This window comes from Dermacentor variabilis, chromosome 9 (assembly GCF_050947875.1).
Source record: "Dermacentor variabilis isolate Ectoservices chromosome 9, ASM5094787v1, whole genome shotgun sequence".
Taxonomy (NCBI): Eukaryota; Metazoa; Arthropoda; class Arachnida; order Ixodida; family Ixodidae; genus Dermacentor; species Dermacentor variabilis.
The window spans coordinates 26578219-26593120 of record NC_134576.1 but is presented as its reverse complement, the minus strand read 5'-3'; the positions used below and the strand labels follow the sequence as shown (position 1 = coordinate 26593120).

General features: G+C 47.1%; 1 protein-coding gene across 1 annotated transcript in view; it reads left to right on the top strand.

Moving 5' to 3' along the window:
• The window catches only part of LOC142557961 (salivary peroxidase/catechol oxidase-like), a 189869-nt gene extending 176863 nt beyond the window's left edge, over positions 1–13006 (top strand). The window contains exon 16 of the mRNA XM_075670139.1: positions 12801–13006. Coding sequence (XP_075526254.1) covers positions 12801–12921 — 121 coding nt within the window. The 3' untranslated portion in view covers positions 12922–13006. The remainder of the gene's footprint in view (positions 1–12800) is intronic.
• Positions 13007–14902: the final 1896 nt, after the last annotated feature.

Sequence of the window (14902 nt, the reverse complement as noted above, 5' to 3'; positions counted from 1 at the left end):
TTGACCTGTTTCTTCTTGACCAATTTTGCTCTTTCTCTCCTCAAATTGAGGTCAATACTAGCCCTCACTAAACTATGATCACTGCACATTACCCTACCTATCACTTCTACATCCTGCACTATGCTGAGGTCGGCAGAAAGTATGAAATCTATTTAGTTTCTTGTTTCGCCATTAGGGAATTTCCAGATCCACTTTCTGTTGCTACGCTTCGTAAGAAAGGTGTTCATTAATCGAAGCCTATTCCTTTCTGCAAATTCTACCAGCATCTCTCCTCTAGCGTTCCTAAAATCGACGCTGTAGCTTCCAATTGCTTGTTGCCCAGCCTGCTTTTTCCCAACTTTTGCCTTCAAGTCGCCCATTACTACACTATACTGAGCTTTCACTTTTCTTATTGCTAATTCGACATCTTCATAAAACTGATCTACTTCATCGTCATCGTGACTGGATGTTGGAGCGTAGGCTTGTATAGCTTTAATCTATACATGTTATCAAGTTTGATTACGACTACTGCTGCCCTATATAGTGCTATAGAATTCGTCAATGTTGCCTGCTATGTCCACATAGATTAGGAATCCTACCCTGGATTGCTTTTCACCTGGGAGACCTTTATAGCATAGGAAAAACGCCGTTATTCAGCAAAGTATAAGCCTCAGCAGTTCTTATAATCTCACTAATGCCGATCATATCCCAAACAATCTCTGATAGCTCCTGAAAGAGTCCCGCTAAGCTAGCCTCACACAATAGAGTTAGCTGATTGAACATCCAAGATGACATCAGTTGCCAAATATTATTTTCTGAAGTGTGGGACGAAATACATAGGCGTACAAGTCAGTTGTCTGCTTCAATCCATAAACGAACTTCTTATCCAAAAAGTAAGTAAAGCTGTAGAGTATGTGCACGGCGAGTTTGAAGGTGCATAACTCCCAACTGGTGTGATTTTAGAAATCCATTTCAAGCCGATTTGTCTTGCAACGTCACAGCTACAATTCGTAAATAGCAATGTGTCCTAAAGTACCTAATTAAGAAGTGAGTGAATTTCCAAATAGTTGAATATGTGTTTCGATCTGTCGTGCAAGTAATGTCGGCCTTTCTCAATAACCCAGTTCAAGGACTAGAATTATGTTATCTGCCACAGGTATATATTTCGAATTCCGTGCAACTAAAAAGTGAACACCACGCATGTGTTTGCAGCCTCCGCAACTCGCATTTGTATTTCTAGCCTGGAGCCTCTTTTTGCTGGACTTCTTTCACAAACTACCATACGATGATCTGCTGCTTTCGTGAACGCCTTTGTTGCTTCTTACACGAGCATAAGCTCGTGTAAGAGCCGCACTTTTTTTTCGTAATTTTGGTGAAGTGCGGCCCTGGCAATCAACCAAACTTTTTCTTCGAAATGTTGCCGGCATAGCTTTGACTTGTGCGCGCCCCGGATGTACTATTGCATCAGTGGTCAACGCGCAGCTCTCGCCATCAAGTATCGGCAGCCGTCAGTACGCCGTGAACAAAAATTGCCTGACCCGCGCGCGTGGCATCGGGGCACCGGGCGCGACTCCTTCATTGAAACTTTTTTTCCCAGATTTTGTGACTGTCAAGTTGGGAATGCGGCCATTACATGGGTTCGGTCCTTACACGAGTCTATAGGGTATTCAGTAAGGCGAAAGTCCTTGAAATGCACATTTTCTTTGACCACGAAACATGCAGGCGATTCTACCCTACGGAAGAGCCCACTAAATAAATGGTGGTCGCTCACTTATCTATTCGTTCCGGTAGGTTTTGTAAAACAATCAACCATATTGTAGGACAATCTTGTAAAGTGTGATATGTCAATCGTATGGACTACGTACTACAACGAATATTTGCTTTTGAATTGTATGGTCATAGTGGCTTTTGTTTTGTTCGTACTCGCATCATTATTTGGTGAAGAATCAGTATACTTGCCTAATGCGCAAGTTGTTTTAAAGACAGACACGCAACATGAAGTAGAGAAAACGGGAGCCAAGATTGCTGTTGTTTTATTTCCTGTGTAATGTGCATGTGTTTTGCTGTCTTACTTCAGTCAGTAGAGCGAAACGAAACAGTTTTGGACATTTCCATTTCCTCACTGTCTTTTTTCAGGTGTGTTAATTATTAATACTGCGATAGCAATTATATGGACACTCCAGGCACATCTCTGGTGGCACCGTGAGATTTCATATAAAGTCCAAGGGTGATGAAATCTTCGCCGCGCGCCGTATTGTGTATGAGCGAGTCGTTAGGGTTGGCGTCTGACACCATGTGGCGAGAGGTCATTCACCCTACCCCTGAACCGGAGCCCACGGGCGACCTCATCCCCCTCCCCTCCTCTCATGGTCGTGGCATCGTGTGTGCTTACCTCATCCCCTTCACCTTCTCTTGGCCGGAGAGGTCATTCACCCTACCAACTGAGCCGGAGCCCACGGAGCCCTCTCTCCGTGCCTGTCACGTGTCCTCGACGGAAGCAAGATCCCGCCCACACTTGTAGAGAGCCTATTTATGGGGCTCCGAAATGTACTTTGATAGACATCATACTTGAGACTTCATACTTCATGCTTTTCTTATTTTCTTTCAACTACCTTTGAATAAACCGTGCAAGTTTCGCACTAGCAAATCGTCACGCCCTTGCTTGGTCGCCATGATCTACCGGATGCCTGCAGGGCGCCGACAACGCCACGCTACCCAATAAGTATTGTCGGTCGAGCTTCGATAGGCAGGCGTCGCTACTTCTCGGCAGCAGTACGGTACGCTACCCTGGAGTACACAACATAGTGCAAGAATGCGAGGGTGAGCCGGCGAACGCGGTTCAATCTCGCGGCAATGCACTACTTCGTATCATTACGTCACGTTGCCTGATCGCCGCGTTCTCCCCTCTCAGACAGGCTGCACTTCCGAAAGAACTAAACGAGGGGGAATGTAATTGCCCGCTAGCTTTTGTCCTCCCCCGCGCCCCCCAACGTCGCTTTTTTTGCAGCCTCGTCTGACCACTCGGACGCACTCTGACTCGAAGCATTCCAACCGACAAACGCGCCTTTCTATGTCTTCCATTGTGCTCCTCACAGATTTCATTGGCTTTAGATTTATTCGGATGCGCTGCTTTCTCTGCCGCCTTTCTGCGTTTGCGACGCCTCTTTTTCTTCGCTTTGTTGGTGCTCATTTCCGAGTGCCTTCTATTTCTTCCAGTCGGTGGTTTCTCAACCTGACCAACTTCCTGAATTTCTGTCGAGGAAATCAGAAAGATTTCCACCTCCGGCTTAACTCTGCCTCCTGAGCTAGCTATTTCATCCTTTTTTCTTTCTACTGAGTTCTTCAAAGTAATTCAGCGCCTGGCTATTACCGAGTTTTGGGAGGGAAAATCGGTAAGATTTCCTCCTCCAGCTGAACTACTCCTCCCGAGCTAGCTACATCAACCTCGTTCTCTGTACCGTGTTCCGCGTCGCAACACAGCGCCTGCTCTTCTTTCTGATTTTCTGTTGAGGAAATTAGAAGGATTTGCTCCTCTCGCTTAACTACGCCTGCCGAGCTAGCTAGTTCATCGTCCTTCTTTGCACTGTGCTCCACGTCGTAACACAGCTCCTGATCTTACTGAATTCACTTCGAGGTAATCGGGAGTATTTCCCTCTCCGGCTTGAATACGCCTCTCGAGCTAATTACTTGATCGTCTTTCTTTGCACTGCGTTCCGCGTCGTAACCTAGCGCCAGACCTCCCTTCTGAATTTTGGTCGAGGAAATCGGTTCCTCCCAAAATTCTTCTGCGAAGAGCTTGTATTTAGCGAGCGAACCCGGCCTTCACTAAACTATAATTGCCTGCCTCAGCAGCGCTCAGTCGGACTACGACCTGCGCTACTTCTCCAGGCATCAGCTCAAACAGCCGCTCCGGCCATACGTCCTGGGGAAATGATCGCCTCTCACAAATCAATTCAATATTAATCAGGTACAGACCGATGTCATCGCCTGTTTTGCACGGCTGAAGGAAACTCATCATTTCTACGTTTTGCGTTTGTGGTGGCGCCGTACCCACATAGCGCGTTAATTTCACTATCTCTTGTCTTATACAGGTGTCACAAAGCGCATATCTGATCGTGATCAATTCCGATATGGACTGAAATTCTCGGTCGCGATTGGTTCCTTTGCGCAAGCAGCGCGAGGGAGCCAGTCGCAGTCGAAAACTCCGATCCGGATCGGGCATGGTCGCGACTGAAAGGGGCCGTGTGACACCGGTATTAATTTCGCGAGCTCAATTTCATGCGGTCTCGGCTTCTCTTGCTCCTCGTGCTCCTTCTCTTACACTCTTTCTTTCCTCTCGCGCTCCTTCTCTTACGCTCTTTCTTTCCTCTCGCGCACCTTCCCTTCCTTTTCGCTCGTCCTCACCGAAACCCACTTCGTGAATCGCCGTATGAATTACGGGCTTCACCAACTTGTAGTTAATTTACATATCAAGTTCTACTCCTAAATGCAACAGCTCCTATTTTTTAACGCTGTATTATCCATGCTCTTGGAGGGCTGACTACAACTTCCCCTGTATTTCCCGCACTCCCGGTGGCGATCAGTCAAACCTGTTTGCTCGACAGAGCCTTGTCCTCATCGTCTGGCAAAACGTAATCGCTCAAGCACCCACCCATGCTTGATCTTCGAAATCCGTGTCTCCCAGAACCACGTACACAGGTCCGACGATCCCAGGTTGTGAGGTCTGCCTTCTTGATCTCTTCCTTCCATATGCCTCGACTCGTCCAAGAGTCCACGCCGTTACTGCGACCCTTGTGCCTCCCTGAGCGACGAAGAGGAGGTCTACTGATCCCGCATCCGCAGAAGTCGCCTTTCCTCCATAGTTTCCCATGGTCTTCGAATTTCTTGACTCCCATTGTAACGTACACAGGTCCACAGATCCCAGATCGTGAGCACTGCCCTCTCGATCTCACCGCTGCCAACCAATTGATGATGGCTAGGGTGGCGTTTGGAGCATGGAATCCACCAAGCCCATCGACTACTACGTCAGGATGTAGAAAATGAAATAAAAGGGTTTATTTAACGTAGTTACACAGTTCCAGTTACTGAAGCCCACTGCACACAGGGGCAAGTTAAATATCAGGACCATCTACGCTCACTCCTGAAAGCTCTCCGCTTTTAATACCGCCGTCTTTCCTAGGCGAGTCGACTAGGGACTCTGAAGACTGTCCAGATCGTCGACTCCGTTGCGATACCACACCCATGCTCGCAATAACCCACAGAAACTCCGCCTCCGAAGACACTGGTTTGGAATATTTCGCAAGAAAGCAGCCTGCGCCTCTCCAGTTATCGACGTTGTTCCCCCTTTCTTTTTCTCCGAGGTTATTTGTCCGAGAAGCAGCAATATTTCAAATATTGTTAGCGTAAAATTCATGCGCACTTCAAGTGCATCGCAATGCCCGACGAGCAACAGCAGGTGTATAAGTGTCGGGAGAGTCCGCTTGTCTGCAATAGCTCTGATAATGCCGACAGAGATATGACAAGGCTTAATGGGCCTGTCACCACGGCGGCCAATTCCCCTGCCTTTCCGGCCGGGATCGGTTCCGTGCAGTGTGATTGACACGTGGCCTCCTCCTCGACGCACTCAAGGAAATTTCTTTCCTAATAAGCGAATTCCAGTAGGCAATTCGGAGTAATTTCGGGGCAACATTTTCTGCTCTTTTTGGAGCGAGACTGATCGAATGACAGTAAGGCTGCACTAGATGAGTGTTCCAATGCCAGTAATTGTTTCCACGACCATCCTTGAGATGGATAAGATGGATACAACATAACTTTTGTGTATCAGCCGGACGCCAGGGTGGAACAGACAACATTGGTTGAATAATGCTATGCCCTTTCATAGAGTGTTGAACATCTGATCCACCGACTACTGCTTGCGTGGCTGATAAGCCATATTCATGAGAACGCAGTGTCAGTGTGACACACGATATCAGCCCACAACACTCCTTTCTCCTAAGATTCGTTACAGAACTCCGAAATGTGCGGTTCGTCATCAATGCCATAACGTGCGACAGGCCGTCGAACGAGTGTTGACCTTCATGGCTGGACTGGGTCTTGCGTAGCTTGGCCCGGACTTGCCCCTGTGGTTGCTTCAGTGCTGGCTGACAGCTGTTGTGGCCGGTTGGCTGTAGGGGGAAGCCTGACGTGATAGTCTGCACTTGTGACTGGATCGGCTTCGAGCCTCCTCCAGGGGTTCCTCAGCTGCTTCCGGTGCCTGTGATAGCGGTCGCCGTTGTCCTGCTGGACCATGTACTAGAGCGGGCCTCGGTCTGTCATAACCCTGGCCGCCTTCCACCTTGGACATTGTCAATAGCGTTTAACATACACCGCGTCAACGACACGGAACCTCTTAATCTCCGGTCATTGCTTTTCAGGCGCGTATTGCCAGTCCGGATGAAGTCTGCCAAACGCCGCCCTCAACCTTCGTGCGGTCATTAATTCTGCCGGATATTTTCCCACTACCGAATGTGGCGTCGTGTGAGTTTAAACAGGAACCGTGAAATCTTGCACTGCGTCGAACCTTCCTGTGACTTCTTTAACTGCTCTTAACATCCTCTCCGTCCTACCATTACTGGCTGGATTATAAGGTGCAGCGAAAATAGCACGCACACCTTTACACTTTAAAAACGTTTGCAACTCCGCGCTAGTGAATGCTGCGCCGTTATCTGAAACGATAATGCCTGGCACACCGTGTGTCGCAAACATCTTCCTTAACCTGGTGACGACAGCTGTAGCCTTCATGGATGAAATCATTTTAATTTTAGCCCAGTTGCTGAACTCGTCTGCCACGATCAAGAATACTTCTCCATTAAGTGGGCCAGCAAAATAAATGTGTAGGCGACTCCAAGGCTGATCTGGGGTGATCCAAGAATGCACTGGAGCCTTGGTATCGCTTTGCAGGTTAGTCTGACATGGCTGACAGTGCCGTACAAACACTTCTATTTTGTAGTCTATTTTCGGCCCCCACAGGAGCCCTCTAGCAGACGCTTTTATGGCATTCATCCCAAGGTGATATGGATGCAGGAGTTGAAGCACACTTTTACTTGCTGCGTTAGGAATTACAACGCGATTCCCCCACAGTATGCAATCACGATGCAATAACAAGTCTGACTTCCTCACCTCGAAAGTCGCGAACTTGCTGTCCAGTTGTGTTGACGGCGAGCCCCTAAGGATCCATTCCTTTACCATGTATAAGGCTTTGTCCTTCTTGATCAGCGCAGCGATGTCCGCCGCCTGCAGCGGTGCGCACTCGACCGCTTCCAACAGGAACAGGTCCCCAGGTGAATGTGGCTGGTCTTCGTCTCCCGGAGCTGGCAGATGGCTGAGTACATCGGCATTGGAGTTGCGTTGGCCTCGCCTTTACTGAAGGCTGTAGTTGTACGCAGGTAAACATAAAATCCAGCAGAGCATTCTGGGCTACACAACTTCAGGCACTCTCTTGTTCGTGTTAAACAGGCCCAGTAGCGGCTTGTGGCCTGTTATAACCGTAAGTTCTAGCCCAGCAAGATACTGGTGGTACCGTTTGCCGCCAAAGACAACAGCCAAGCCCTCTTTATCAATCTGAGCATAAATACGTTGACTGGCTCCGAGCATCCGGGAAGCATACGGTATGGACTGTTCTTTCCCGTCAATCGCACGATGGGCTAGCACTGCCCCTACTCCCACAGGAGATGCGTCGCAGCACAATATTAAAGGACGCTTGGTGTCATAGGGCACGAGTACAGAGTCAGAGCTAGGCAATATTTTTAGTCTCAAATACATGTTGGGGCTGACCTGTCCACTTCCATTCGTAGTCATGGTCGAGCAGTCGATATAGTGGTTCTGCCGCTTTAGTCTTGCACTTGAGGAAACTGCTGTAAAAATTGAGTAACCCCAAGAAGGCTCGCAGCTCCTTTTTTCTTGTGGGTGCGGGCGCTTTCTGGATGGCATCCGTCTTGCTTCGGTTCGGATGTATTCCCGTGTCGTCAATCCCGTGACCCAATAATTCAATGCTCGGCTGGTTGAATTCGCATTTGTACTTATTTACACTTAACTGCTTATTCTTCAGACGTGATAGCACGGTCTCTAATCTCTCAGTGTGCTCTTCTGCGTTACGGCGAGAAATTAAGATATCCTCAATATAGGCTTTCACACCGGGTATGCGTGCTAACAGCATGTGAATGACTCGTTGAAATACCCACGACGCCAACGATATACCAAACGGCAGACATATGACTTTGTACAGTCCCTTTATCGTGTTAACAGTGAGCACTTCAGCCGACTCTAAGTCTAGCGTAAGCTGTTGATAAGCTTGAGCTAGATTATGCTTTGTAAAAAATTGGCTTGAACTTAGAGCTGCGAGCATGTCGGATGCAGTGGACAAAGGGTACTCGCTGCGCTTAATAGCATTGTTTACGGTGCAACGGTAGTCGCCGCACAGGAGTAAAGTTGCGTCTTTTGTTTCTTACCACTACCAGTGGTGTGGCCCAGTCGAAGTATGCGACGGGTTCTCATACCCCTTGCTGCACCAACCAATCGACTTCCTTGCCCAAGTCGTCCTGGAGGGCCAGTGGAACAGCTCGGCTTTTGAGAAACACTAGTTCGGCGTCGTCTTTCAGTTATATTTGAACTGGTGATCCATTGAAACCAGAAAGGTCCTCGCAAAACACATCGGCAAATCGTCAGGGCACGTCTTTCGCGTTTACTTGCTGGATTCCATGGAAGGAAATGCCGAATGGTTTAAAACATTTTCGCCTAATCAGGCTGTTGGCTTGATTCTTTACTACCAGCAAAGGTTGCTTTACCTGCCGGCCCTTGAATTCTACCAAGACGATTGCTCGACCCAGCAGCGGTAACACCTCCTTTGACCAGGTTACGACAGTTGTTCCAGAATCTTGGAGTGGTATTTCACCACAATTTCTCTCGTTTACACGAAATGTATCTTCACTCAAGTTCAGCAAGAGGCTCCGGAATAAACCCCCATCGGGAATTGTAGGTGTACTTGATCCATAAACTTCTGTTCTTGTTCATTCACTTCGCAGAGAGAAAACAATGCACTAATTTCGCAAACGCCCTTGCTCTTTACGACTTTCCTCTTTTGCTCAGGTGTCGTCTTCCGGGCCGCTCTACTTTCGTCTTTTGAATGACTAGCCCTCGCTATACGGCCAACCCTTTTGCATTTGAAACATGCCGCTTTTATAAAATTGTATAAATGCGGAGCATGCTTAACGTTGCAACGGCAGCAACAGGAGCCCTCTGCCGTGGCGCCTTGGTTCGTGCGGGTAGCTTGTATCACGCCTTGACAGCCCTTTGTCTCTTCTCCGCCTTGCATGCGTATGTCTCGCTGTTGCTTGGCTGTCGCTTCTGCGGTCGCCGCCAAGTCGTTCGCAACCTTGAACGTAAGGTCGTGTTCTGCGAGAAGCCGCTGTTGAACTGTTTCGTTCTGGAGGCCGCCGACTGCTGTTTGGATGGCTGATGACCGATACTCATGAGAATGCATTGTCAGTGTGAAACGCGATATCAGTACACAAATATAAGCGATATTAGAAGTTAGCATTGTGATATTGTCGATGGCAAGCGGGGTCAGTTACGCACCTATCGCGGTAAGTTGTGTTTGGAATCGTACGCAGTAGAATTCTGACATCAGGGCGGGTAATTTGTGTCACAGGCTCCCTGGATCCTATTCTAGTGCTTACATTCCGGTCTTCGCAAACTGCTATTGAGGGCGAGGAGTTACGGAGGTGCCATCTGTCGGAAGCGCCTCTCTTGCTTAGTATGAGGGATCACCGCGGCGCGCTCCTCATAGGTTTCGCTTACGGCGCTCAATAAAACCACCACGCGGCAGCCCTCCAGGACATTTATGTATGTACTCTCAAAAGAAGGAAAGTTTTTTACTATTAATATAATAATCTTGGGCAAACTGAAAGCATAGAAACGTTTACTGAGCTATCTCTTTACCGAATACGTGCATGAACGCCACTGCGCGAGATCGCTGCGATGGAGTCTCCCGAACCACCTTCTTGTGTGAAGGGTAGGCAAACAATGTGAGAAAATTATGTGAACTATGTTCTTATAGTGCGCTCTCTGTAAAGCTAAATTGAGAATATCAGAATGAGGCCTCAGTGCAGGGATCGCACGGGTTCGCTGCGACCGACTGCGCGTCTGCGTGCATGTCCGCGCACAATGATTCGCTTTCTCTGCGTGCACGTTTTCGCACCGTGCCGTGAGCTTTGGGCCGCAGAATATGAGCATTTGACCGTGCACAAGCAACCGTTCCTGCGCGGACGCTATGACAACTGTTAAAAAATAATTTCGTTACAGCGACCTGGATGCCAACGGCGACTGCGATGAGTCATCGCGACGATTCAATCTTTCTTTTCTTCTTCTAGATCCTTGGACGTAAAATATTATTTCACAAGTTGCGTCGCACTGTATGTTTATCGGTCTTCTCACCGTGCGATTTCTCGCTGCTTCTTTTTGGTAATCCAGTGCATTATTTCATAACACCGACATGACCATATGGCATGCGTCTTTTTTAAACTGTGTCTTACCGCTTTCTTTCCGTTCCAGTTAACTTGCCAGTATCTAGCATCAACAAGTTCATAGACCAAACCGTCATGAAATCATCCGGGCAGCCGGCGTAGGTGAGCGTCTCAGTACGCGTTTCCTGCTACTCACTGAACATCGAAGTCCCGGCGCCGTAGCAGAAATTTTCCCCGCGGCTGTGCTGGCTGCATACCCGAGTTGCGGCCAATGGCTCTCTGCCGGTTCTAAGTTTCGCGAGCCAAGCTTCAAGCAGCTCCTTGTCCTGCGGCTACGTGTGAATAAGGCTCACACAGGACGGACGCAATGGATTGCGTACGTCTGGCACTCCAGCACCCAGCAGTAGCTTACCATGCTGCACACCTCCAAAGGCAGGCGCTACCTATTATCGTAGTTTCAAATGTTGACAAGCAGACACCCAAGAGGGTAAACCCTCACCGCTTAATCAGAACCACAGCGCAGCTGGCACCTCAAACTTTCGTTTTCTCCTCGCTTCGGCGCTTCCGAAGCAGCCGACGCGGCCGCTGTGTCCACGTGATCCCTCATGCCACGTCACGCCGACGGTGGAGCCAGCTTTTACAGTGGTGGTCAGCTCGCCCCCAACACATCTACAAGTCACACGCAACTGCTCAGCAAGTAGCAGCGAGTGACGTGACGTCCTTGAGGTAGTCGACCGCTTTTGGTCTCTTGGAAGGAACGTAAACTAATTTCGAAGGTTTCCTAGGTGTACGTTGTGGGGCAAAATAAGTTTCTTGAAAAGGTGCAGAAGAAGACAGTGGAGCGCCAACTTGCCCAAGAAGCAGTTCTTTTGTAATTTCGAAGGCTTGCTAGCGCTGGCTTCGACGTCACGGTCAGATCCACCCCTAAACTATTCGAACTTAGGATGTCATACTGAAAGCTGTCGCTCTAAGCAGCGCGAGCAAGCGCGCACGACGCGATATAGCGGTGCCAATTACATCCGTCGATATTTGCGCAAACAGAGGCCTTGAAACAAGCTGGGAAGAAACAAGAAATTCATCAGCCGTCATTTCTACTCCACTAAGCCAATTTTGGCACAGCAGTTTTGGTTGCTCCGTGGAATAGCCATAGAGAGGTAATTTCGGTCACGTGACGTAAAGCATTGTTCGCAGCAACACTACCAGATGATGTTACCCTCCGCGCATTTTCGAAGGAAGGTATAAACGTCTGGTGTGTTCCGCCGACAAAGTTTGTGATTTAAGGCGAACATTTTGATTCGCAAGGTAGGTAATTTGATTGATGGTAAGAAAGAGGTCACTGAATGAATTTTTTTTTACTTATACGCGTTTGTTTACTGTGCATGTGCCACCAATTCGCAATCATAGAAATGCCTGCACTTTCCAGCAATTGATTATTTTAAAATAAAAGTGCCATTTTAATTAGGTCGTCGCACTAACCTTCTCAATCTTTTTATCGCACAATGGTGTATGTTGTTTGCGTGCTCCTACCACGTGGTCCTTGTCAGCGCTGAAATCTTAGTTTTCCTGAAGGAGGCTCCTGCACTAAGGTTTCTTTCTTTTTCGCCCTAAATATGGGCATGGTGTGCAGTTCAGTGAGTACACGCCAAACAAAACGCAAAAGCTACACGCACACTTGAATTGGAGGTCATCATCACCACAATAATGAGAACGCAACTGACAGACGCGGTGAAACATTCGGTCTATGCAAACTGGAAGTGCACAATACTCGCATCATGTTATCGGCGACGAGACTTACTCATGTTGTAGAACGCGAGCTGAACAGGAATGACGTCGCTTCATAGGAGAATAATTCGAAACAACTCGCAGCTATTTCATTCGATGCGTTCCGTGAAATCGGCTGTCTAAAAGCGTTTTACAGAAGAGAAAGTAGTTCCATAGACCCTTTAAGCTCGCCTCACCAGAAACCGCATCTCGCAAGCAAGTTTCAAAGCAGCAGCATGCACAGATGAATTTACTGCCTTCTTGCCCCTTTTTTATTAAGTTATGGGGTTTTACGTGCCAAAACCACTTTGTCATTATGAGGCACGCCGTAGTGGAAGACTCTAGAAATATCGACCACCTGGGGTTCTTTAAGGTGAACCTAAATCTAAGTACACGGATGTGTTGGCACATCGCCACCAGCGAAATGCGGCCGCCGAGGCCGGGATTCGATCCCGCGACCTCGTGCTCTGCAGCCCAACACCATAGCCAATGAGCAACCACAGCAAGTGTGTACCTGCCCTAATAATGTTATCTGCTTTCTCTGTCTCTTTACCTTCGCAGTGATGATACAGTAATGTGCAGTGACCTACCAGATATCGATCTCACCAAATGGAAGGAAGAAAATGAAAGCGGAGAACACAGTAGCGAAGCGAACTGCTCAAGCATGCTGAAGAAAATGTAAGATGTGTATCTTAAGGAGGACATGCTTCTTCACACCGGGAATGTTACGCATGCAACATGCTACAAGCTTAGCGCCGGCCAATAAAGCGAACATTTTCCTCTTACTCCTTATGTGCCTGGTTTATTTATTTATTTATTTATTTATTCATTTATTTATTTATTTATTTATTTATTTCATATCGCAATAGTAGATATATGAACAAACATCATGACACGTTAGACAAGTGCGTTGCTCAAAAATTGGCAATGTGAAGAACACAAGAAAGAATTATTTGGTTCGATACGTTATGCATGTCAATGCGATGCACAATATAAACAAAACGCAAGTGTAAAAATATCAAAATACAAAAAGCAGGATATAAGTGCGACGCTTTCATGAAACATTGCTAAGCCATTGGTGATCAGACACTATCATTTCACATTTTGAAGTGCCGCAGTGAAAGCGGCAACAGAAGAGCTGTCGATTACTTCTCTGGGCAAACGATTCCAATCACGGATGGTACGGGGAAAGAAAGAATACATGTAGGTGTTGGTTCTGCAATAAATTTCGCTAACTTTTTTGAAGGGAATGAACGAGTGGGACGCTGCGTAAGAGGTTTCAGGCACGTGCTTTTGTCGATACCAAGGTTATCATTGTATATCATGTAGAACGTTTTTAGCCTTTCGCGGCACCTACTTGTTTGTAGGGATACTAGATTTGCAGAAATTAATAGAGCAGTTGGCAATGTTTTGCTGCTGTACTAATTAAAAATGAATCTAGCTGCCTTTCGCTGAATGTTTTCTAGTTTCCTTATATTTGTATTTGTGTGCTGATCCCACACTGCCGCAGCGTATACGAGTGTCGGCCTTATATACGTTTTATAGGCCAAAAGTTTTACATTGCTTGAAGCTTTGGGAAGTGTTCACCGTAAGTAACCTAGTTGACGCTTGGCTTTCTTGTGTATGTATGTGACGTGATCATACCATCGAAGATCAGATGTAATAGTTACCCCAAAGTATTTGTAACTTGAAACTACAGACAGATTGTTACCGCTGATGCTATAAGTGAAAGTGAGTGGATTCATCTTACGCGTAAGTCTCATTGCTGCCGTTTTGCTGTGGTTTATTTGCATCTGCCACGAAATACACCAATTTGTAATCTGGGCTAAAGATTTGTTAAGAGAAACCTGGTTATCAGTACTGTGGATTTCGTTATATAGAATGCAATCGTCCGCGAACAAGCAGATTTTTACCGGCATGTCTTGATCAATGTCGTTTATGAAGATCAAAAAGAATAACGGCCCAAAAACAGAATCTTGGGGGATACCTGAATGAACGTAGGCAGAATCTAAACTGACACCATCGCTGGACACTGATTGCTGCCTAAAAGACGTATGCTGCGATCCATGCAAGGAGGCAATCCTTTTTGAGTAGAGGTCTTAGTCTCAAAAGAAGTTTAGCATGCGATACACGATCAAAACCTTTCTCGAAGTCGAGGAATATGACGTCAACCTGACCAGCTGTATCCAACGCTGCGGCAAAGTTGTGAATGCTCTCTAGTAGTTGCGTTTTTGTAGAAACTCCTCATCGGAAACCATGCTGGCGACTATCGAATATTTTATTATCTTCAATGAAGCTGGAAATATGTTTAAAAATACTGTGTTCCAATACTTTGGCACAAGTGCAGAGAAGACAAATTGGCCTATAAGAGGTAACAATGGATGGATCGCCTTTTGTGGGTATTGGAGTTATTCTGGCGCATTTCCAATCACTAGGGATTTCGGAGTGTGGCAGCGATTTCCTAAATATTAAACATGAGAATTTCGCGCACCACTCAGCATATCGGTGTAGGAAAGCGCAAGGGATTCCGTCTATCCCAGATGACTTTCTGACATCTTGTTTAGGAAAATAATAGTATTCCCTCCTCACTGATAGTGATGTCATCAATGGGTGGTACTGCTTCAAAGGTAAAAAATGTGGAACGGTACCATCGTCGTCAGTGA